Source organism: Ranitomeya variabilis, chromosome 2 (assembly GCF_051348905.1).
Source record: "Ranitomeya variabilis isolate aRanVar5 chromosome 2, aRanVar5.hap1, whole genome shotgun sequence".
Classification (NCBI taxonomy): Eukaryota; Metazoa; Chordata; class Amphibia; order Anura; family Dendrobatidae; genus Ranitomeya; species Ranitomeya variabilis.
In genome coordinates, this window is record NC_135233.1 from 618,819,608 (window position 1) to 618,844,225 (window position 24,618).

At 47.3% G+C, this 24,618-nt stretch overlaps 1 protein-coding gene and 1 long non-coding RNA gene across 2 annotated transcripts in view; one reads left to right on the forward strand and one right to left on the reverse strand.

Annotated features, from left to right (window-relative positions):
- LOC143807368 (uncharacterized) overlaps positions 1–24,618 on the reverse strand; it is a 163,236-nt gene that overhangs the window by 98,994 nt on the left and 39,624 nt on the right. The window lies entirely within an intron of this gene.
- Positions 552–24,425, forward strand: SLC7A5 (solute carrier family 7 member 5). The gene is made up of 10 exons (XM_077288813.1): positions 552–1,267; positions 8,517–8,642; positions 11,370–11,475; positions 11,557–11,601; positions 11,726–11,849; positions 12,093–12,196; positions 12,832–12,928; positions 14,606–14,755; positions 21,192–21,369; positions 21,762–24,425. Exons 1-10 carry the CDS (start codon positions 745–747, stop codon positions 21,815–21,817), a joined length of 1,509 nt encoding a protein of 502 aa, XP_077144928.1. The 5' UTR covers positions 552–744; the 3' UTR covers positions 21,818–24,425.

The following is a 24,618-nucleotide window of genomic DNA, read 5'->3' on the forward strand; positions in this document are numbered from 1 at the left end:
ACCCGCCATATACTGGGAACACCCCACAGGACCTGCCGTATACCGGGAGCACCCCACAAGACCCGCTGTATACCGGGAACACCCCACAAGACCCGCCATATACCGGGAGCACCCCACAAGACCTGCCGTATACTGGGAACACCCCACAAGACCTGCTGTATACCGGGGATACCCCATAAGAGTCCCCAGTCTGCAGATGCACTCCTCCAGTCTACACACCACTGTGTGGCTGAGCCTTATTCACACCAGGATGTCTCCAGAGCAGACCAGGCTGAATCCTCCATCATGGTTCTTCTCTGTAATTTCCTCCCCTGGTTTTGCCTTGTACATGCAGAACAGTGACCGCACACTGAGTGTGAACGAGGCCTGACTTCTCCCCTGTGCGGTTCTCCCCTGTGCGGTTTTCCCCTGTGCGGTTGTCCCCCGGCTCCAGCTGTGCCGGTAATCCCATCCTCACCTGTCGGCGCTCGTGTGATGCCGGACTCCGCCAGCAGGGGGCCCCTCCCCTCCATCTCTCGGTTGCATCACGGATAATAGTGATTCCTCGTGACGTCGGTAAGGAGCGGAGATAAAACCGGGGCGGCGGGAGAGGAGGCGAGCAGAGGGCGCGGATCGGGTGTAGAGCGCACAGGGGCCCTTCACCCGGGAAGAGCCGCAGTACGAGGGGCCACGTGGAGGAAGCACCCACTCACGTGGAGGAAGCACCGAGGGTCCTGAGGCTGCGGCTCCAGCCAGTGAGCGGACATGTCGGCCGGCAGCCTGAAGCGCCGGCAGTCGGGCTCCTCGGGGCCACAGGAGGAGGAGGCCAGTGAGAAGATGCTCCGGGAGAACGGCGCCGCGGCCCCGGGACACGAGGCGGTAGAGCTGAAGCGTTCCATCACTCTGCTCAATGGCGTGGCCATCATCGTGGGCACCATCATCGGCTCCGGGATCTTCGTTACCCCGACCGGCGTGCTGCGGGAGGCGGGCTCCCCCGGGCTGTCGCTCTTGGTATGGGCCGTGTGTGGCCTCTTCTCCATCGTGGGCGCTTTGTGCTATGCGGAGCTGGGCACGACCATCTCCAAGTCCGGGGGGGACTATGCCTATGTGCTGGAGGTGTACGGGCCGCTGCCCGCCTTCTTGAAGCTCTGGGTGGAGCTGCTCATCATCCGCCCGTCGTCCCAGTACATCGTGGCCCTGGTGTTCGCCACCTACCTGCTGAAGCCCATCTTTCCCACCTGCCCGGTGCCTGACGACGCTGCCAAGCTGGTGGCCTGCCTGTGTGTCTGTGAGTACCGGGGTTCACGGGAGACTGTATGCCTCCACGGACGCAGCGCGACTGGTGGCTGTATGCCTCCACGGACGCAGCGCGACTGGTGGCTGTATGCCTCCACGGACGCAGCGCGACTGGTGGCTGTATGCCTCCACGGACGCAGCGCGACTGGTGGCTGTATGCCTCCACGGACGCGGCGCGACTGGTGGCTGTATGCCTCCACGGACGCGGCGCGACTGGTGGCTGTATGCCTCCACGGACGCGGCGCGACTGGTGGCTGTATGCCTCATATATAGGAACACACAGATACAATGTAATATCTAGGACTTGCCAGTATTCCATAAGCCCCGGACCACCCATCTAAAAATCCCACATTCATCTAATGTCACCAGGTGAACACGTACAAAACTGAACATGAGGGTCTTCACATGACATTGTGATCAGGCTGTACGAAGCCGCTGCCACGTTACCGTGAATCCTCGGTGGGTCCTCCGTTTAAAATGCACCAACCACCGCTGCAGGGGAGCGACCCGATGCCCCGCAGCCCCCAAGACTCCAGGCCACATCACCCCACAAGGCCAGCAACAATGGCGGCCAGACGGCACCTAAGAGTGACGCGCTCAAGAAACCTCACCTTCCTCATGTTCTCAGACTGTGAACTGAGAGCAAAAATAAGTACACCCCTCTCCATCCCCAGTCTCCTGCTAATTTATGAATGATGTTTGGATTGGAAACACCTGACGGCCCAGACCCTCCGGAGCGCAGGATGAACGTCGCTGCCACCGACCATTATCACAGTGTGGTAGAAGAAGCCGAGCTCCGGGGAGTAACATCTCCTAAGGCTACTTTCACACTACCGTTTTTTTGCATACGTCGCAATGCGTCGTTTTGGCAAAAAAACGCATCCTGCAAAGTCGTCTGCAGGATGCGGTTTTTTTTTCCCCATAGACTAACATTAGCGACGCATTGTGACGTATTGACACACGTCGTGCCACGGTTGTGGCGGACCGCCGGCAGCAAAAAACGTTACATGTAACGTTTTTTTGTGCCGACGGTCCGCCCCCACCTCCCCGCACCTCACAATGGGGCAGCGGATGCGTGGAAAAACAGCATCCGCTGCCCCCGTTGTGCGGCGCTTGCACAGTATGCGTCGGGCCGACGCTAGTGTGAAAGTAGCCTAATAGTTAACGGATGGGAACACTGACGCGTTCCATGTCATCACCAGTGCTGAGCCCACCAGAAATGCGCCAGAGTTCCCATCTATGGATTAATGATTAGGAGATGTTACTCCCCGGAGCTCGGCTTCTTCTACCACATTCTCATCATGGTCGGTGGCAGCGACATTCATCCTGCGCTCCCGAGGGTCTGGGCAACTGCAGCTAGCCTCTAATCATCTTTTTTTCTTTTTTTTGTCCTGCCAAAAATCATCCCCAATTTTATAATTGTCAGGAAGGGGCAACTTGTTGTGCTCACCGTTCCTAGTCTGAGAACATGTGGGAGGTGAGGGGTTTTTCTTTTTTAGTGTCCTTTTTCTGTTATGTAGCTGCCATTGTTGCTGTGACCTGGCGTTATGGGGGCTGTGGGGCACATGGCGCTGCACCTTTTAGGTTAGGAACCCACTGAGAAGCTTCACCGTCCTACAGTCTGATCAGAAGCTTACACCAAGAATCTCCTGTTCAGTTTTGTAAATTTGCCTGGCAACATTCGGTCAATGTGTGATACTTTTTTGGGGGGATGTGTGGTGCGGGGCTCTCCCTAAAACTATTGTATGTCACATATTGGACTGTATACGCCTCCCATAGATAGTGTCACATATAGGACTGTATACGCCTCCCGTAGATATAGTGTCATATATAGGACTGTATACGCCTCCCGTAGATACAGTGTCACATATAGGACTGTATACGCCTCCCGTAGATACAGTGTCACATATAGGACTGTATACGCCTCCCGTAGATATAGTGTCACATATAGGACTGTATACGCCTCCCGTAGATATAGTGTCACATATAGGACTGTATACGCCTCCCGTAGATATAGTGTCACATATAGGACTGTATACGCCTCCCGTAGATATAGTGTCACATATAGGACTGTATACGCCTCCCGTAGATAGTGTCACATATAGGACTGTATACGCCTCCCGTAGATATAGTGTCATATATAGGACTGTATATGCCTCCCGTAGATATAGTGTCACATATAGGACTGTATACGCCTCCCGTAGATATAGTGTCATATATAGGACTGTATATGCCTCCCGTAGATATAGTGTCACATATAGGACTGTATACGCCTCCCGTAGATAGTGTCACATATAGGACTGTATACGCCTCCCGTAGATACAGTGTCACATATAGGACTGTATACGCCTCCCGTACATACAATATGAAGGGGGTTTTCCTGTGCTGCTCCTCTTTAGCGCAGACTCGCCCGGTTGCTCGATCACCCTGCACAGTTTCATCATACCCGGCTCGTTACTCCAGCACATGGCGGCTGCGGCTCCTCCCTCCATTCATTCTTTCTTTCATTCATTCATTCCTCACGCTCTCCGCGTTGCATCATGCACCACACGCCATCACACACAGCGGCTGCTGCCGGGGCCTCTCATATACCGCACATTACTCCTGGTGTCGCCCTGCTTCCTATTGTTAAAGGCTCTACAATGGGGCTGGGGTCAGAAATAAGAACGAATACTCCTATTCTGCTCTGCAGCTTTCCAGCCAGCATTCATTATTCATGTCCGGGCATAGGAGAACATTTCCACCGGTGTACTGTGCCTTAAAGGGCAAGTCCACCCTGAAGGCAGGGCTGTATGAAGGCAGCGATTAACCCTCTAGTCTTCCGATATTTTTTTTTCTTATAAAGATGGTGGGGTCCTGAGAGTGATGGCACAACATCAAGCCCAGACCCGGTGTCTGCCGTGCCTAGAGCCCCCGCTGCAGATCCCATAGACGCCATATGCCGGAGCTCTAATAATCCCTATGTAAACAGCTGCGCACATGCTCAGTGCAGCGCTCGGTGGCTGCGTACAGTAAACGGGGAGGAGGTGATGGTGAACATTAATGCACCCTTCAGTGAAGAACAAGTTCTGCCAGGAGCCCGAGGGCAAAACGTCAAATAATCCTATGTCGAGTCGCTCTTGTGACCGACCATAGCAATAGGGTGTGGCTCAGGAAGGGGGGCACCCGGATCTACAGAGAAAAATGAGTGCAAATTCCCACTGTACATGTGCAGGAAATGGGTCACGTGAAGGGGGTTAACATGTGGCCCCGCAGCGGTTTTCGTGTGACCTAAAGGCTTCGCCTGCGTCATCCGCCGAGGTCTGTGTGCCAAATCTGGCATATTCCTAGGAAGGAGACCGTAAGCGGGCGTGAAGCTGCGTCCCCCGCACCAGCGGCCATATTGGAATCTGCACCAATAATCACATATCTAGTTTTATCAAAATCCTATAGTTACAGAAGCCGGCACTTCAGAAGGTTCCATGTTGGAAGCCGGCTCCCATTTTCCCAGAGGTCGGGGTGTGGGATTGTCATTCCTTAGCCACGAGGGTTCATCCTATTCACATGTGGACCCTCTGCCCACACCAGGGGTCCAAGTCCAAGCCCCCCCCTTTCTCCAGATTTATTGGTGTCCTCTATGGAGGCAGGTCCCTCTTAGTGCGTATTTGCCGCTGGTTCTTTCTCTCCCGCAGAAGTTCTGCTACATTGTGATTCTTGGAATGTTGGTATTTCCGAGTTACTAAAATCCCTAGAGGTGTTTTCGATGATTCGATTATATCGTCGCCTCCTACCTGAAATATTTCACTTATGTCGCTAAAATCCATTCAGTGTAATGTTTCAATAAGATTTCCTCCCTACTTGCTGTCAATGAATGGAAACATATAATGTTTATATCCCTACAGCTCTAGGACTCCGACTGCTACGTGTTACCTGCCCTGATAGATTGTAACAGAACTATCCGGATGGGAAACATGTTATAGCTAAACAGTAATGTTCATTCACAGCAAGCAGTGGGAATGGAAAAGGGGAAACAATGGGCTGATTCTTTATTACATCTGCACTTTTTTTTTTTCTCCTGTTTTTGATTTTGTGATCACTTGTTTTGTTCGTCGTTGTTGGCAAAGTTTTTTCTTTTCCAGATGTTTACAACGGTTTCATCAATACAGACTTTTTTTTTTTTTATATATTGAAAAAAAAAAAAAAAAGATATATTTGCACGATTGCATCCCAGTCCCATGGACTGACTTTATGCTTAAAATAAAATTTGGGGTTTAATACAATATTTTCTTCTTGGCAGAACATGTAATTTTCTGCTCTAAAAGGGAACAAAAAATGACAGCGGAAATAAAAAAAAAAAAATATATATATATAAAAATTATATATTTATTTTCTTTCGTTTATCGCTCCACATGGCCCAGCATTCCTTCCATTTTTTTTTTTTTTTTTTTTTCCGGATCCGGCTAAAATTCCGATTCCGGCGTCTGGAAAAAACGTCTACTGCAACGTTTTTTATCTCCGGCGAAAAAGCCTGAAGTGCCGGATCTGGCGCTTCCGGCTGTTTGCTAGAATGGAAGCCTATGGGTGCCAGATTCGGAAAAAGGCGGATCCGGCGGCCTAATCCGGTTTTTAAACTGAGCATGCTCCAATATTTTTTTTTTTTTTTTTTTTTTTAATCCAATAATCTAGATAGGCTAGCCGGATCCGTCCAAAAAAACGGATCAGTCGCATCAGTTTTTCACAATCTGCGCCGGATCCAGTTTTTCCAACATTCGCCGGATTTAGCCTGACACTGAAAACCTGATGTGTGAAAGTAGCCTTAAGGTACCTTCACACGAAACGACTTTGTAACGATATCGCTAGCGATCCGTGACGTTGCAGCGTCCTGGCTAGCGATATCGTTTAGTTTGACACGCAGCAGCGATCAGGATCCTGCTGTGATGTCGCTGAATAAAGTCCAGAACTTTATTTGGTCGTCCGATCGCCGTGTATCGTTGTTTGAAAGCAAAAGCAACGATACCAGCAATGTTTTACACTGGTAACCAGGGTAAATATCGGGTTACTAAGCGCAGGGCCGCGCTTAGTAACCCGATGTTTACCCTGGTTACCAGCGTAAAAGTAAAAAAACAAACAGTACATACTTACATGCGTCCCCCAGCGTCTGCTTCCTGACACTTACAGAGCGCCGGCCCTAAAGTGAAAGTGAAAGCACAGCGGTGACGTCACCGCTGTGCTGTTAGGGCCGGAGCTCAGTCAGTGTCAGGAAGCAGACGCTGGGGGACGCGCAGGTGAGCATGTACTGTTTGTTTTTTTTTTACTTTTACGCTGGTAACCAGGGTAAACATCGGGTTACTAAGCGCGGCCCTGCGCTTAGCAACCCGATGTTTACCCTGGTTACCCGGGGACCTCGGCATCGTTGGTCGCTGGAGAGCGGTCTGTGTGACAGCTCCCCAGCGATCAAACAGCGACGCTGCAGCGATCGGCATCGTTGTCGCTATTGCTGCAGCGTCGCTTCGTGTGAAGGTACCTTTAGTTGTAGAAGTTTCCATGATCCGGTTTGTTTGAGCAGCCTCGGTCACCTTCGTTCTTTCCGCGTGTTCAGGACGCGGCGCTGTCCAGGGACGGTAGATAAAGCAGTCCTTGTATTACCGAGCTGCGGAGTCAGGCGTCCCCGACTTCTGGGCAGCAGACACAAGTCATACATTCCAGAACGTGCGGCTCCTCGCTATGTACACAAGGAGCCGAGTGTAAGATCCCAGTGATCCCGGATGCAGGATCTGATAACGAGCCGCAGCACAAGCCCCGAGTAGGGCGATATCTGTATTTTCAGCAGTTTTTCCTCACTTACTGTATTCCTATTCGTTGCCATTCCTACAAAACTTTTACATGGCAAGCCGATCTGAACAAGCAGAGCTGCAGTGTAAAGCATAGAGGAGCTGCAGCCTTTACTGGATTTTGTGATCCTTTAGAATGACCCGGAGAACGCGGCTAAGGCCTCTTTAACAATAGCGTCGTGCACTGCATGTCGCAATGCGTCGTTTTGGAGAAAAAACGCATCCTGCAAAATTGCTTGCAGGATGCGTTTGTTTTTCTCCATAGATAACATTAGCGACGCATTGCCACACGTCGCAACCGTCGTGCGACTGTTGCGTCGGACCATCGGCACAAAAACGTTGCATGTAACGTTTCTTGGTGCGTCGTGTCCAGCATTTCCGACCGCGCATGTGCAGCCGGAACTCCGCCCCCGCCTCCCCGCACCTCACAATGGGGCAGTGGATGCATTGAAAAACAGCATCCGCTGCCCCCGTTGTGCGGTGTTCACAGTATGCGTCGGCACGTCGCATTGTGACGTACGACGCTAGTGTGAAAGTAGCCTAAGCCGGGACTGACAATCAAACCTGTGCTGTAATAGAGCAGGGCTGCAGTATAAAGCAAGGCGGAGAAAGATGGCTGGAGCCTGATTGTAGAATGGGGGAATATTGGATCATGGTGTCGGTGGCGGGATAGGACAGCGCTCAGTGCTTTGCACCCGTCGTACAGTGCATAATGGGTGTTGTAGTTTTCCGTGACTTAAGGTTCATTTTCCACCCCCCATGGGGGAAGTCGCTGTGCTCCCCTCACTAATTACTGGCAGGAGGAACCTCCATACCGGCCAGATAACACAACGGGACCTTTGTGCTGATCCCATTAAACGGATCGAACCCCCCCCCCACGGTGGCGGCATCAAACTGGAGGCCTTGTGCTGGAGAGAGGCATTATTAGTGGCTACTACAGGTGCTGAGGCTGATCGGGGGGATCGCCGGACATCTGATCCCGGGGTGTGATGTGGGGGCCACGGCCATACAACCAAACTAACATTTTATGTGAGCTGATTAACGGTCTCTGGCAGGTCCAGCTATAGAAACACAGGTGGTAATCTGGCAAGATTAACTATTTAATTGACATGGGCTACATAAAACCTTGTACTGATCGTATCCCCTTTAGTAGAAAGCTCGGACCTCCCAGGTGCTTCTTCTGATCACCCTTATACTGCCCCTTTAATCACTGATCATCCCCCTCCTGCAGGCCTTATGTATACTGAAGGATCGGCTGTATCATCAGTCCATACACGACTCTTCCGGATGAATGTCACATGTAATATTGCATCAGTGATACATTGTTTCCCGCCCGCAGCATCACGTTACCCAATGACTTCCTGTTCCCGAGATGTTTCCACCACGTGTAATATCGTACAATGCTGAGTGTCGTCCTCTTCTGTATTACAGTGCTGCTGACGGCGATCAACTGCTACAGTGTAAAAGCGGCTACGAGGGTGCAAGATGTGTTCGCTGCTGCAAAGCTGCTCGCCCTGTGTCTGATCATCATCCTGGGATTCATACAGCTGGGCAGAGGTGAGCGGAATGTTTACTGGGGTATTACTCACATCATAATTACTTTATTATACTTTGTACATACATTACATTACTGATCCTGAGTTACATCCTCTATTATACCCCAGAGCTGCACTCACTATTCTGCTGGTGCAGTCACTGTGTACATACATTACATTACTGATCCTGAGTTACATCCTCTATTATACCCCAGAGCTGCACTCACTATTCTGCTGGTGCAGTCACTGTGTACATACATTACATTACTGATCCTGAGTTACATCCTGTATTATAACCCAGAGCTGCAGTCACTATTCTGCTGGTGCAACCACTGTGTACATACATTACATTACTGATCCTGAGTTACATCCTCTATTATACTCCAGAGCTGCACTCACTATTCTGCTGGTGCAGTCACTGTGTACATACATTACATTACTGATCCTGAGTTACATCCCGTATTATACTCCAGAGCTGTACTCACTATTCTGCTGGTGCAACCACTGTGTACATACATTACATTACTGATCCTGAGTTACCTCCTGTATTATACTCCAGAGCTGCGCTCACTACTGAGTTCTCCATGCTGACTGTTTCCAGTAGACAGCCGCTCTGGGTTTTAATGTAAGCCATCGCCATCCAAGTGATGTCTGGAAGTCCAAGAAATGTGATGGAGATTAGCCTGTGATTAGTTTTGCTGGAGTTATGAATGATTTGTTGGAGCAGGGGTCTCGTCTCCCCCCTCTGTGCCGCTATCACAAGAGTAGAAGTTCTGGGCTGGAATTAATATGATAAGGCCGCTGCTCGCCTCATCAGAAATCTCACCCTAAGAGGATTACCACCAAATCCCACTTGTTTTGCAGGCTTTGTACCTAAGGCGACCTGTCTGCCGGGTGTTGTGCCGCCGCTTACACTCTGTTTATCTAATTGGTCTGAGCTCGGCGTCCGGGAACCAAGAGGAAAGCCACAAAACAAATGACAGTCTATGCCATATACTGCGCCCTTTGCTGGGGCGGAGGAGGGGCGCCACATGGAACTTGGCAGATACATTGTGTCACTCCTCTTCTGCTAGAACTGACGAACACGTAGGAAATGAGCTTCAAAATTGGCGCAATCGTAAGTGGCAGCTGTGTAAGTGCGCTCCACGGTGAAGGCCTCGGCGCACAGGACTCCTCTTAGTTGATGGTCCATATATATGGGGGGGGGGGGGGCATGGTGAAGGCCTCGGCGCACAGGACTCCTCTTAGTTGATGATCCCAGTATATGGGGGGAGACATGGTAAAGACCTCAGTGTACAGGACTTCTCTTAGTTGATGGTCCCTATATACAGGGGGACACGGTGAAGACCTCAGTGCACAGGACTCCTCTTAGTTGATGGTCCCGATATACGGGGGGACACGGTGAAGGCCTCGGCGCACAGGACTCCTCTTAGTTGATGATCCCGGTATATGGGGGGAGACACGGTAAAGACCTCAGTGCACAGGACTCCTCTTAGTAGGTGGTCCCGATATACGGGGGGACATGGTGAAGGCCTCGGTGCACAGGACTCCTCTTAGTTTATGGTCCCGATATATTGGGGGACGTGGTGACTCCTCCTGTGCAGGACTAGGTCGCTGAGCTCATCTCAGGACTCGTAGATTTGATTTACAAACCTCAAAGTGGCTGAAACTCTGGGATATTTGCATTTTGGAGCTGGAAAAAGAGACGACAAACCAGTTTATATATAATAGATGGCGACCAGCCAAGGACGTCCTCACTGTAGCGCTGCATCGGTATAAGGAGGGAGGGTCGATAACCAATGTGTTTAATAATAATAAAAATAATAATAATATGATTATTAGACCTGGAGGAGACGGCTGGCTCGTGTGACAACCAGTCTGTTAGAGCAGTGCGGCCTGACAACTTATCTGGGCTATAGACTTGTTGGAGACATCCGTCTTGCCCCGTGACTTGTTTCAGTCTATTGCATGCTGGGAGTTGTAGTTGTGCAGTAGTTGAATTCCCCAAGTTACTGATGTAAAGTCTGGAGGTGGCTGCCATTACCCCTCGGTGTGTTGCCCACAGTGACATGTCTGCTCTCCACGGTACACAGAGGACAGGGCCGCTGAGGAAGCCGTGTGGCCCCTTATCCAGCGTGCTGGTATCTGCACCCTCAGCTCCTCGCCTGTACAGTGTCATCTTATCTGCTGCCCACATGTTATAGCAGTCTCCCATATTATAGCGGTGCTTTGTGCACAGCCGGGGCCGATCCCGCGCTCTGCATGTATCCGCTGTTCTCATCAGCTGATGTTGGGCCACAGAGCCCAGACCTCACACCTATAAAGGAGATTGTGAGGGCCCCAACGTCGGGGTCTTTTCAAGAAAAGCGGGAGCTATTATCTTCAGAGGAGCGACTCCATATTGCTGCCTATGGAGGAGAATGTGGGGGGCACATACTTTTCTCTGTATTAATGTCTATGGATGGAGGGCAGGGAAGCCCCTCTTATCCCCATATTGTGCCATTCAGGGGCCTTTCAATCATCCAGAACCCTGTGACCCCCGTCCTTACGTGTAGAAGATATTTTGCCTACGTGGCCATGGCGCCCCTGTGACCGCTCATGCAGTGGATTGGGCCGGGACATTCTAATATAGGATTGTGGGGACTAGGTGTATACGGCAGAGAGTGTAATATAGTACTGTGGGGACTCTGTGTATAATCTATTTATTTTTTTTCTTTTCATTAATGTTAGTTTCTTTGGTTCCTTGTAGGAGACATCAGTAATCTGGACCCGGCCCACTCCTTTGATAACACCAGCCAGGATGTTGGTAAATGGGTGCTGGCTTTGTACAGCGGGCTTTTTGCTTATGGAGGATGGTACGTAGACTAATACCATAATGATTCGGTCACATCAGTGATTGATTCATTGCTGACTGTTTCCTTTTATTCTCCTTGCAGGAATTACTTGAACTTTGTCACAGAAGAAATGATTGAACCGTACAAGTAAGTGCCCCCTGGGCTCTCGCCGCCCCTGTAGGGAGATTAGGCTTTGGTGACATTGCTCCATCTCTTCTAATGATTGATCGTTCTTCTTTTTGTCATTTAATGAAGTGTTTTGTGTTTGCAGGAACCTACCTCGCGCCATCATCATCTCTCTTCCCATCGTCACCGTGGTTTACGTCCTCACCAACCTGGCGTACTTCACCACTCTGACGCCGGAGCAGATGCTGACCTCTGAGGCCGTTGCCGTGGTATGTGACTGCGACCGCTAAGTATCAGAAGTCACGGAGACTTACAAATGAATGCAGATTTCTTGTAACATATAGGAATGTGATATTTTGCAGCAGAAGCTACATTAACCACACCAGTCTCGCTGGGATTTCCTCTTATTGTCCCCACCCACCCGAGTGTCTGGGGCTTGTACTTACAGCTGATACTAGACTGTTACAATGTCTTGTGCCTTTGTTACATTATCACTTTGTTTTTTTCTCCAGGATTTTGGGAACTACCACTTGGGAGTCATGGCCTGGATCATTCCCGTCTTTGTGGGCTTGTCTTGCTTCGGATCTGTGAATGGGTCTCTGTTTACATCTTCCAGGTAATCTAAGTTCTGAAGATAAAACTCGACCGGACGCGGATCCACAACTGATAAATACATTGATGTGACATGAGGAGATCACATTCTGTCAAAGCAAAGAGACCAACCTGATTATCATCATTCTATATGACAGCCAGGGGTCTGTTGAAGACCCTCATGCCTCGCCTGTTATTACAGAGCTCCTTTGAAACCCAGGTTAAACAAAAATTAAATCATCTCCCCCATTAAACATATTTAAAAAAATACATGTGGTATTGCCACTTTCAGAAAAGTACAATCTGTCAAAAAATAATTAACCTGATCAGTGAAGAGAAAAAAAAAATCAACAATGCCAACATCAGGTTTTTGTAATTTTTTTTATTTATTTTTTTTTTTTGGTCCCTGCAATTCTATAAGAAATGCTGTAGGAAAAAATCCCAATGTCACATCTAGATCAAAGCGATATCAATAAAAAGTCATCTCACCCTGCAAAAAATAAGCCCTCGTATATCTAAGTGTAAAGAACAATAAAGGAAGGGGAGGAAAAAAAAAAATAAAATGCCAAAACAGAAACTGGCTGTGTCGTGAAGGGGTTAAGCGTAGTGCAACTGATGTAAAAGCCACAATCCATCCCCCGTGTCCATTTCTCTCCCCAGGTTGTTCTTTGTTGGAGCCAGAGAAGGACATCTCCCCTCCCTCCTGTCCATGATCCACCCCCGGCTGCTCACCCCGATGCCGTCGCTCATCTTCACGGTGTGTTCCTTCTACAGTTATCATTTGTAAGACTTAATATTGTATAGATTTTCCTGCATCCTCCTCTTATGTAGCGAGGAAGCACTCTCGGAGATGGAGAACAGAAAGGATTTTCTGGCTTCATGTGATTGGATCTCTCTGCCATTACTGTTACATTGTATCCAGACGTTCTGCACTTCAGTCTGATACATTGTATGCAGTGTAATCCTGACGTTCCGTACTTCAGACTGATACATTGTATCCAGACGTTCTGCACTCCAGACTGATACATTGTATCTGGTGTGATCCAGACGTTCTGCACTTCAGACTGATACATTGTATCCAGATGGTCCATACTCCAGACTGGTACATTGTATGCGGTGTGATCCAGACGTTCCGTACTTCAGACTGATACATTGTATCCGGTGTGATCCAGACGTTGTTCACTTCAGACTGATGCATTGTATACGGTGTGATCCTGACGTTCTGCACTTCAGACTGATACACTGTATCTGGTGTGATCCAGACGGTCCGTACTTCAGACTGATACATTGTATCCAGACGTTCTGCACTCCAGACTGATACATTGTATACGGTGTGATCCTGACGGTCCGCACTTCAGACTGATACATTGTATCCAGACGGTCCGCACTCCAGACTGATACATTGTATGCGGTGTGATCCAGACATTCCGTACTTCAGACTGATACATTGTATGCGGTGTGATCCAGATGTTCTGCACTCCAGACTGATACATTGTATCCGGTGTGATCCAGACGGTCCGCACTCCAGACTGATACATTGTTGTGAAGATCCGGACTGTAGAGAGATTTACATTGATCTTGCAGATGACTTTCTGGACTTTGTACAATTGTAACAAGCCCCCAGCAGTGAGCAGGATTAGATTTGTAATATATAACCTCTCCAAATCATTATTTCAAATATGTAGTACGATGTACAAATCTACATCTATATGCTGATTGCATATTATGAGTTAGCGACAGATTAGATCTGTGCAGGTTCGCAGTACCTGACTGTGTTGCCATTTGCTGACCGTAAGCAGAGATCTGGATTTCACCATGTATTAGAAAGTTTCAGAACTTCTCCTTACAAGTCGGGGTACAGATTTGGGGCTGATATTTGGGGGTCTTTGCACCGTTCTGCTGATGTGATGGATGAGGCCGCTGTGCACATTGTGTCCTGGGCACGGGCCGTCAGCTGCTGAACATCTGATCTCACTGTTATTTGGCAGATGTTGCGAGAGGGATTTGTCCGTTATGAGAGCGACTCCCTAAAAATCTGGATTTATAAGTCCAAGTTCTTCTCTGTTCGGTAACAGATGCTTGTCCACAATCACAAACGGCCCCAGCTTTCCACAGACCCTGAACAGCACATTCCCCTGCATTACTGTTACTCGCTGTGCACATGTCGGTCCTCATTGCCTGAGTTCTGTTCATCCATTATGTTTATGGCCCCAGTATTCTAGGTGACTAGTACTGAGATCAGGACCCTGGTCCACCGTCCACATCGTTACCCCGCAGGCGCCCAGGAATCGGGTGTTAGTTTGGGTTGAGGAAGTTCACCGGTCTGTCTGTAAAGTAGTACTGGCCAGTGCGCTAAACCAGAATCCTGCAAATCTTCTTCCTCAACCCTAATCCTTCCCTCCCTGTGTCACCCCGTCCCTCTTTCTCCCCGCAGTGCGCCATGACTCTGCTCTACGCCTTCTCCAACGACATCTTTTCCGTCATCAATTTCTTCAGCTTCTTTAACTGGCTGTGTGTGGCGATGGCGATCATCGGGATGATGTGGCTCCGATACAAGAAGCCAGAACTGGAGCGACCCATCAAGGTAAAGAACAAAAAAAATGTAAAGGGATGGATTTAAAGGGGCAGAAGTAATAAATAAAATTTGGTTGTCCTAACGGTCAGGATAGCATATTGAACAGTGCCATTGTGTGCGCCAGGATGTCTGCAAAGGCTGAATGTGGTGATTCTACTGTAATACCGCCATATAGAGCAGAGGTGTCAAACTGCATTCCTCAAGGGCCGCCAACAGGTCATGTTTTCAGGATTTCCTTGTATTGCACAGGTGATAACTTAATCACCTGCACAGAATGATTCCAGCACCTTGTGGAATGCTAAGGAAATCCTGAAAACATGACCTGTTGGCGGCCCTCGAGGAATGCAGTTTGACACCTCTGATATAGAGTATACTTACACGATTTAGATACCATATAGACTACACTTACATAATTTAGATATTTTCCGCACAATTTGGCTAATTTCGGTGTCCATATGGCAACCTTTCTTTGATGGGACCATGACTATTTCTATCTGCGAAAGTCGCCGTGTTGTAGCTGATTGGACCCCCGAGTCTGCCACTTTGTGCACTAAGAACCTCCATTTTAGAAGTTTTGTCTGTATGGCGGTGTCACAGATCCCTTACTCTGTGGTGTCACTAATTCGTCACGTGCCCGCTCTCAGCATGTGACTTGGTTGCGCCTGCAAGGGTTAATCTATCTCCCCACTCTCAGTCCAGCATTCAACCTCTGTCCTATGCTGTAATGGGAGCATAAATCACACACCGACCCAGGCTACACACCCGCTCATACACGCTGCCACCACTCATCGAACACACGGGCGATGAGTCCTGGAAATATTACTAATACTGTCTACCACTCAAGGATCACAATTTTAAGGCTATGGATTCTTTTAGAACATTCAAGGTTCAACTTGTTAAAGTTTTATACTATAATATGAAAAAGGTTCAGTGCTTACAGTAAGAAAAGGTATAAAAATATAATAAAAAGACATACAACTTATGCAAAACAATATAAAAATAAACAGGAGAAACTTACAGAAATTATCTAACTGGTAGTTGCCTTATGCTCCCTGAGAGTAGGACAAATGTAGATTGGATCACACCAGCTCGGCCGCTCCCATTATGTGAACACAACTCTCTGTATACAGGTCTAATTTATAGCTTGGTCTGGAGGTCGGGTTTCTAGACTGCTCCCTTAGGTTAATATCATAATTGCAGGCTTTTTGATTGGGCCACGGCCGCACTACTAATGAATATATTATTATTATTCTCTTGAGAAACCCTGTGTAAAGGTTCTCACGGATAGATACCATCAGGCTGCAATTAACATCTCCCCTCCAAGAGCTAGGAGGTGTCAAATGTTACCTTTCTTCTTGGCCCTAGCTAGACCCCCTGGTGAGATTTGGAGACAGAGGTCTACTTGTCTCAGGGAAGTACATAATAACACCTAGGTGCGACTTGTAGCTTTCAAGACAGATATTACATTTGCCGGTGACACAATAAATACAGAGAGAGGGAGACAGACAGAGAGGGAGACAGAGACACAGACAGAGACACAGTCTGTCTCTCGCTCTGTCTCTCGCTCTGACACAGAGAGAGAGACAGACAGACTGTCTGTGTGTCTGTCTGTGTCTCTCTGTCTGTCTGTGTCTCTCTGTCACAGACACAGACACACACTACAGTGGTCACTTAAGGTACCTTCACACGAAACGACATTATAACGATATCGCTAGCAATCCGTGACGTTGCAGCGTCCTCGCTAGCGATATCGTTTCGTTTGACACGCAGCAGCGATCAGGATCCTGCTGTGATGTCGCTGGTCGCTGAATAAAGTCCAGAACTTTATTTGGTCGTCCGATCGCTGTGTATCGTTGTGTTTGAAAGCAAAAGCAACGATACCAGCGATATTTTACACTGGTAACCAGGGTAAACATCGGGTTACTAAGCGCAGGGCCGCGCTTAGTTACCCGATGTTTACCCTGGTTACTAGCGTAAAATGTAAAAAAAACAAACAGCACATACTCACATTGCGTCCCCTGCAGTCTGCTTCCTCCTCTGACTCAGCGCCGCAAAGTGAAAGTGAAAGCAGCACAGCGGTGACGTCACCGCTCTGCTCTCACTGTACGGCGCTCAGTCAGTCAGGAAGTGGACGCAGGGGGACGTGAATGTAAGTATGTGCTGTTTGTTTTTTTTTTAGATTTTACGCTGGTAACCAGGGTAAACATCGGGTTACTAAGCGCGGCCCTGCGCTTAGTTACCCGATGTTTACCCTGGTTACCAGGGGACCTCGGCATAGTTGATCGCTGGAGAGCGGTCTGTGTGACAGCTCTCCAGCGACCAAACAGCGACGCTGCAGCGATCGACATCGTTGTCGCTATCGCTGCAGCGTCGCTTCGTGTGAAGGTACCTTAATTCAATGTTTCTGTACACCGGCACTTTGGGTGCTGGTAGATTTAGTGTTTTTACTGATCACAGGATCAGTGACGATTTGTTCATTGCCGAGGGTCAAACCAATGGGGATCCCCCCACACTGGTTTAAAGATCGGAGCTCTAAAATGCCTTGGACACCACTCCATTCATCATTTATGAGACTAACGGAGATGGTTGAGCGCTGTACCAGGATATCTATAACAGTCCCATAGACATACGTAAGGTGCAAACATGGCCACGCTTCATTCTAGCAGGGTCTTCAGACCCTGGATCTCGGGATTGCCAGGGATCCCAGTAAGTTATGACCTGCTCTTCATGAAGATTTGCCATTGGTAGGCATTGTGTACGGGAACCCTGGTCATGGCGGCTGTATTATATCCGCTGTCTGTACTTGCAGGTAGCATTCATTAAGTCAAGTCGGTGCAATTACCAATCACTCCCATTAAAGGGAACCTGTCACCTGAATTTGGCGGGACCAGTTTTGGGTCATATGGGCGGGGTTTGATTCACCCTTTCCTTACCCGCTGGCTGCATGCTGGCCGCAATATTGGATTGAAGTTTATTCTCTGTCCTCTGGAGTACACGCCTGCGCAAGGCAATATTGCCCTGCCCATATGACCCAAAACTGGTCCCGCCAAATTCAGGTGACAGGTTCCCTTTAAGCTAGTGGCAGGCTGTATGTCTAGCAGTCAGCGACTAGCGGGGGAGGGGTGTGCAGCCTGTAGGGACCTGAGCGCTTCTGTACAATTAAGTCTATAAAAGATGAAGTGAAGCCCTTAAATCGCGTTAAACCTCGGGAATTCCTCATCTTCCTGCAGACAATACTGTGGCCGGGAGGCAGGTTTTATATCCACGGCTCGGATAATGCCGCTGCGGGGTAACGGAGCAGTGACCGAGCCAGACCCATCCATTTAATGATGGTGAGATAAGTGACGCCTGCCTGCAGCACAGATGTAAAGTGCGGGCAGTGACCTGTACCCTTGGTATCTGCCTCAGATACTATATTATCCCCTTCTACTCCCGAAGACCCACAAAGTGGTAAACACCAACACGCAGGTTTCAGCTCCTGGGTATGCAGAACTTCTGCAACTTTACAATAAACTGAAAATGAATCTGGCTTTTTTTTTATGTGCCAGATTCTAAAAAATTAAGTACGCAGGTTCATGAATCTTTGCACAAAATAAAAAAAAAATACTTTATGTTCCGCCTTTATTTTACCTTTACAGCAAAAAGCCGAATGATCCATAACAATGGAACATTGGCACAAAAAATAAATGGATCTAGTTGAAAGAATAAATAAATCCAATAATAAATGTGGCCAAACTCCATTAGAAGGTTTCCAGACTCATTCTGCAGGGACTAAGCAGAACGCAGACTGCCCTGTACAGCAGTCGGTGCACACGGGGGGGCTGTGGAGGACCCTCATTGTGTGGAGGACCCTCATTGTGCATAATATATATATAATCTCACTCATGACATTGTTATGGGCACGGCACCTGTTGGCTTCAGGAGCAATGCCAGATCAGTTTCATCTAATAATCTCTTCCCATAATAACAGGATATTTATGGAATTGTTCTATAGCGATTCCCTGATCTAATCTTTACTACAATGGTGGAATGTAGTAATAATAAAATACCAATGGGCAGATGGCAGCGAGGGTGAAGTGTCCCCTGAGGCCGCAGATGGGTACAATGGCCTCAATACCGGACTCGCTGCGCTACTTTCATCTCAGCTGGATCCAGAACAAGAGTAGACTTTTCCTGCCGCCTCGTATTAATGTTATGAATTAGTTGAGATGAGTGCGGGGGTTAGTTCTCAATACGGCTCCTCTTCCGCACTTTTTTTTATTTTGCTCATTGTTCTTAAATTTCCTGGAGAAATTCACCTGCTGAGGACAGAGGCTGTTCACACACAGCACGGAGCCTGAAAACACCGATCAGGAAAGACCGGAATAGGACAGCGGCCCAACCATACATTACTGATCCTGTATTTTATAACCCAGAGCTGCACTCACTATTCTGCTAGTGCAGTCACTGTGTACATACATTACATTACTGATCCTGAGTTACCTCCTGTATTACAGGTCCTTCTCAAAAAATTAGCATATAGTGTTAAATTTCATTATTTACCATAATGTAATGATTACAATTAAACTTTCATATATTATAGATTCATTATCCACCAACTGAAATTTGTCAGGTCTTTTATTGTTTTAATACTGATGATTTTGGCATACAACTCCTGATAATCCAAAAAACCTGTCTCAATAAATTAGCATATCAAGAAAAGGTTCTCTAAACGACCTATTACCCTAATCTTCTGAATCAACTAATTAACTCTAAACACATGCAAAAGATACCTGAGGCTTTTAAAAACTCCCTGCCTGGTTCATTACTCAAAACCCCCATCATGGGTAAGACTAGCGACCTGACAGATGTCAAGAAGGCCATCATTGACACCCTCAAGCAAGAGGGTAAGACCCAGAAAGAAATTTCTCAACAAATAGGCTGTTCCCAGAGTGCTGTATCAAGGCACCTCAATGGTAAGTCTGTTGGAAGGAAACAATGTGGCAGAAAACGCTGTACAACGAGAAGAGGTGACCGGACCCTGAGGAAGATTGTGGAGAAGGACCGATTCCAGACCTTGGGGAACCTGAGGAAGCAGTGGACTGAGTCTGGTGTGGAAACATCCAGAGCCACCGTGCACAGGCGTGTGCAGGAAATGGGCTACAGGTGCCGCATTCCCCAGGTAAAGCCACTTTTGAACCATAAACAGCGGCAGAAGCGCCTGACCTGGGCTACAGAGAAGCAGCACTGGACTGTTGCTAAGTGGTCCCAAGTACTTTTTTCTGATGAAAGCAAATTTTGCATGTCATTCGGAAATCAAGGTGCCAGAGTCTGGAGGAAGACTGGGGAGAAGGAAATGCCAAAATGCCTGAAGTCCAGTGTCAAGTACCCACAGTCAGTGATGGTGTGGGGTGCCATGTCAGCTGCTGGTGTTGGTCCACTGTGTTTCATCAAGGGCAGGGTCAATGCAGCTAGCTATCAGGAGATTTTGGAGCACTTCATGCTTCCATCGGCTGAAATGCTTTATGGAGATGAAGATTTCATTTTTCAGCACGACCTGGCACCTGCTCACAGTGCCAAAACCACTGGTAAATGGTTTACTGACCATGGTATTACTGTGCTCAATTGGCCTGCCAACTCTCCTGACCTGAACCCCATAGAGCATCTGTGGGATATTGTGAAGAGAAAGTTGAGAGACGCAAGACCCAACACTCTGGATGAGCTTAAGGCCGCTATTGAAGCATCCTGGGCCTCCATAACATCTCAGCAGTGTCACAGGCTGATTGCCTCCATGCCACGCCGCATTGAAGCAGTCATTTCTGCCAAAGGATTCCCGACCAAGTATTGAGTGCATAACTGAACATTATTATTTGATGGTTTTTTTGTTTGTTATTTAAAAACACTTTTATTTGATTGGACGGGTGAAATATGCTAATTTATTGAGACAGGTTTTTTGGGTTATCAGGAGTTGTATGCCAAAATCATCAGTATTAAAACAATAAAAGACCTGACAAATTTCAGTTGGTGGATAATGAATCTATAATATATGAAAGTTTAATTGTAATCATTACATTATGGTAAATAATGAAATTTAACACTATATGCTAATTTTTTGAGAAGGACCTGTATACTCCAGAGCTGCACTCACTATTCTGCTGGTGCAGTCACTGTGTACATACATTACTGATCCTGAGTTACATCCTGTATTATACCCCAGAGCTGCACTCACTATTCTGCTGGTGCAGTCACTGTGTACATACATTACTGATCCTGAGTTACATCCTGTATTATACTCCGGAGCTGCACTCGCTATTCTGCTGGTGCAGGCATGAAGTATATTGCAGGCTGTTTATGTAGATTCTGTGTACACAATGATGATTTGAGGTGTCCTGACTTTTCGGTTGCTCTGTATCGCCCCACCCTGATCAGACGTAATCTAACTCGTTGTATTTTCTTCCCATTGTAGCTGAATCTCTCGCTCCCCATCTTCTTCATCCTCGCCTGTGTCTTCCTCATCGTTGTGTCTTTTTACATGACCCCAGTTGAATGTGGGATTGGTTTTGTCATCATATTATCGGGGGTCCCTGTTTACTACTTTGGGGTCTGGTGGCAGAACAAGCCTGACTGGTTACAGCAGTCTATACGTAAGTATCTTGTGTCGGATTCTTTGTGATTTTTCTTTATTATATTTAACTCTCCACTTGCTGTCAGTGAGTGGGAGCTGCTACCCAGAGACTGATAACCCCCAACCTACAGTACGGCACAGTGGAGGCCTCTCCTCACAAACATCCTTCCTACAAAGTATCAGTGATGTTTAGAATGTATCGGTTTGCGTCCAGACTCCGTGCTTCTGTAACAAACCCTCAGCTGTGAGATTTCTTCCCATCTGAAATGTTGCCGTGTACTGACAGCAGAGGCGCGAGTGTTAGAACCCGCAGAACCGGATCCTTCCAGGATTACAAATCTGGCTCTGTCTCTGCATTTCCCAGCAGCTTCAGACTAATGAAGTGTTTTGTTTTTTTTTTATTTCCTGTAGATTCCTCGACCGTCTTGTTACAGAAAATGATGGAGGTCGTCCCCAATGAATCCTAAACCCCTCTAACCCCAGTCTCTGATTACGCACAAAGAAGGCGGCAGTACTAAAGGAGCCGATACAGATCTACAAACGGAACCATCAACCCAGAGTCTTACTAGGCCAAGATTCCCCCAATCCAGACTGGAGGCCCCCTTCTATTCCCACCTCCATGGTATATGCAGCTTCTTATCAAACCCTTGACCTCTGACCTTGCCCACTATTGGGGGAGTCATCCTTTTTTTTTTTTTTTTTTTTTTCTCTTTTTATAAATAAAACTTGGTTACCTCAGAAGGAAAAGGGGCCGCAAAGACCCCCAAAAAGCTGACAACGAGGTCTCCTCTCCTGCAGACTCTTTACTGGCTCATTATACCTTGGACTCGCTGGACCAGAACCACTGACCCGGCCTGTAGACAGAAAACTACTTTTTTTTTTTTTTTTTTTTTTTTCCTTGAAAACCAGAACTGATGACATGTTTTATACTGTTACCTCGCAGCCTGGTCGGGCGCCCCAGTACACAGGACCGGCAGCCTCTAGCGCCCCTCGCATGCTGCAGTCTGGACTCTCCTCTCCACTGATACAAACTTACAAGTATATATTTTTTTTTTTTTGCTAAAGTTTTTAGGCTTTGTTGCATAGAGAATAACAATCTCTGTAGTTCTAGCACTTAATGTCCGGTGTCGCTGCGACTGTCCTCATATGGAGGGGCTGGGAGTGACCGGAGCCCCGGCCCAAAATCCACACCCCTGGCACTCGCACTCAGCCATGGGAACGTTCCTCTAATCTTCCAGTTTCCAGTGGAAGTGACCTATTCGGCGTTACCATAATGTTTGCAGCCCCCCATATACAGGTCCGCAGCCCCCCGACATGCAGTACAGTCTTGTGTTTAGAGTTTTACTTTATATTTTATTATTTAGATACTAATTTAAATTTATTTACTTTTTAGAAAATTTAATTTATTCCTGTAGCGATTTATGTGTAATATTCTATACCATTGACCATGCAGGTGTTAAAGGGCCACTCCGCCTCTGAACGTCTGCAGGATTATTAGTCATGATCTCTCACTCCGCTCACATCAAGAGCTGCATTCACACTTCTGCTGTCTTTGGGAAAGGCTCCGCTGTAGTGCATTGTGGAAGATGTAGTGTTTACAGCAGTAGTTTTTCCAAAATCCCAGAATGTAGTGCAGGGGAGTGTCGCTGCAGCTCTGGGTGTGACTGGAGCAGCAGACCTCAGATCAGTGCAGATATTTGCAGAAACCTTTATGTGCCCCCCCCTCGATTATCGGCACAGGATATTGCACGATCCACAACACTCCTGGTTCTAGTATTACGGACACTTGACTTTTATAATTTGAATTAACCCCTTGTAGGAGTCTCCTAGCGACGTCGCGTGTCCATGGCGAGAATTTTCTTTGTTGTTCACATTGTCTTATTATATCCATTTATTTTACTTCTTGTTAATGTAACAGATTAATTTCCTATTTTTTTTTTTTTTATGTCCTTTGTTTTTCTAGCGCCCCCACCCTGCTCTCAATGTAATAATTTAAAGGGCCAGATGACCTGTATTTCCCAGTGTCCGACTGACGGTCAGTGTCTTTATGGTGTTGGCTAGAATTTTTTTTTTTTTTTTTTTTTTTTTTTTTTTTTTTAAATCCGCTGTACCCAATGAATATTGATGTGTCGTAAACGCGGTGGATGGAGACTGTCTGCTGTGTATGTTACCGCCTCATAAGTGATCGACTGAGAACATAGATCATTGTGCGTTATTAGCTGGAAACTATCAACAAGATGCTGATGACAGATCTGATATTTTTCCTGGGAACCTTTTTTTTTTTTTTATATATATATATATATATAAATTTAGAGCAAATGTTAGTAACAAATGAAGGTAAACCTTCACCCCGGGCGGTGGCCGTGTGACGTCGCTTTGATCAATTTGTGGACCCATAGACAATTTTTTATTTTTTTACACTATGTGCCAATGACCGTTGATGTTGTGATATAGCACAATACACGCCGCTGGCAGACACTGACCGGTCTCTACATCACTGGCTATAACATGTGATTGTCTTATTAATGTAGTTAGCGGAATGGTGGGAGGGGCTTGACTACAGAGATCTGTATGGTCAGCCCCTCCTCTGCCTACAATTCTCCCTAATCCCGCCCCTGCGGAGCGGTGTCTAGAATAGTAATTTAGATGACATATCGCATGATGCAAGTGACCAGTCTTTTTTATATAAAGTGCTCCTTTTAATTTAAAGGGGTTGAACCCCAAAGGGGCGCCAGTCATGCTCTTCCCCTTGTAACCCATCCCACATTTTGATACAGCCGGGGTATTCTTACCCTTTTATCCCTTTTTCGGGACCATTCTCTTTTTACACTTTTCTGTGTATCGTGCGGGCCATTAGCAGTAACGTCCTGGCGCTCGTTCTAGTTTGTACCTACATTAAACGATATTAGTTTGTTTGTTTTTTTTTCCCATTTTTGTAAAATCCCTTTTGAGGCCTTTGCAGTATTCTCGTTAGAGCTGGACGTAGAGTTACATGAGTTTTTTTTTTTTATTTTGTGCTTTTCCTTGTTTTTATTCTTTTCTGTTCCCTTGAATAAAGTTGACCACTAGAATTAATTCCTAATGTCCGTGTCTTGTATCTGGGTGAAAGTTTTTTTGTTTTGCATGTGGCAGTGATTATATTCGGGAAGAAGTTCTGCGCCAGCAAGCGCCACGGCAATGTGTCGTCCCCCCCCCCCCCCCCCAGGTCTAAATGTTGGGTCTTTATCACACTGGTCAGATTCTCCCAGGGTACATCATGGGAAATAAA

What these genes read in the sequence shown, in the direction of transcription:
- SLC7A5 (XM_077288813.1), top strand. Translation starts at nt 745, where the DNA reads ATGTCGGCCGGCAGCCTGAAGCGCCGGCAGTCGGGCTCCTCGGGGCCA. An exon ending in ATTCATACAGCTGGGCAGAG is followed by an intron (nt 8,643 to 11,369) that starts GTGAGCGGAATG and finishes GGTTCCTTGTAG; the next exon opens with GAGACATCAGTAATCTGGAC. An exon ending in TGCCGTCGCTCATCTTCACG is followed by an intron (nt 12,929 to 14,605) that starts GTGTGTTCCTTC and finishes TTCTCCCCGCAG; the next exon opens with TGCGCCATGACTCTGCTCTA.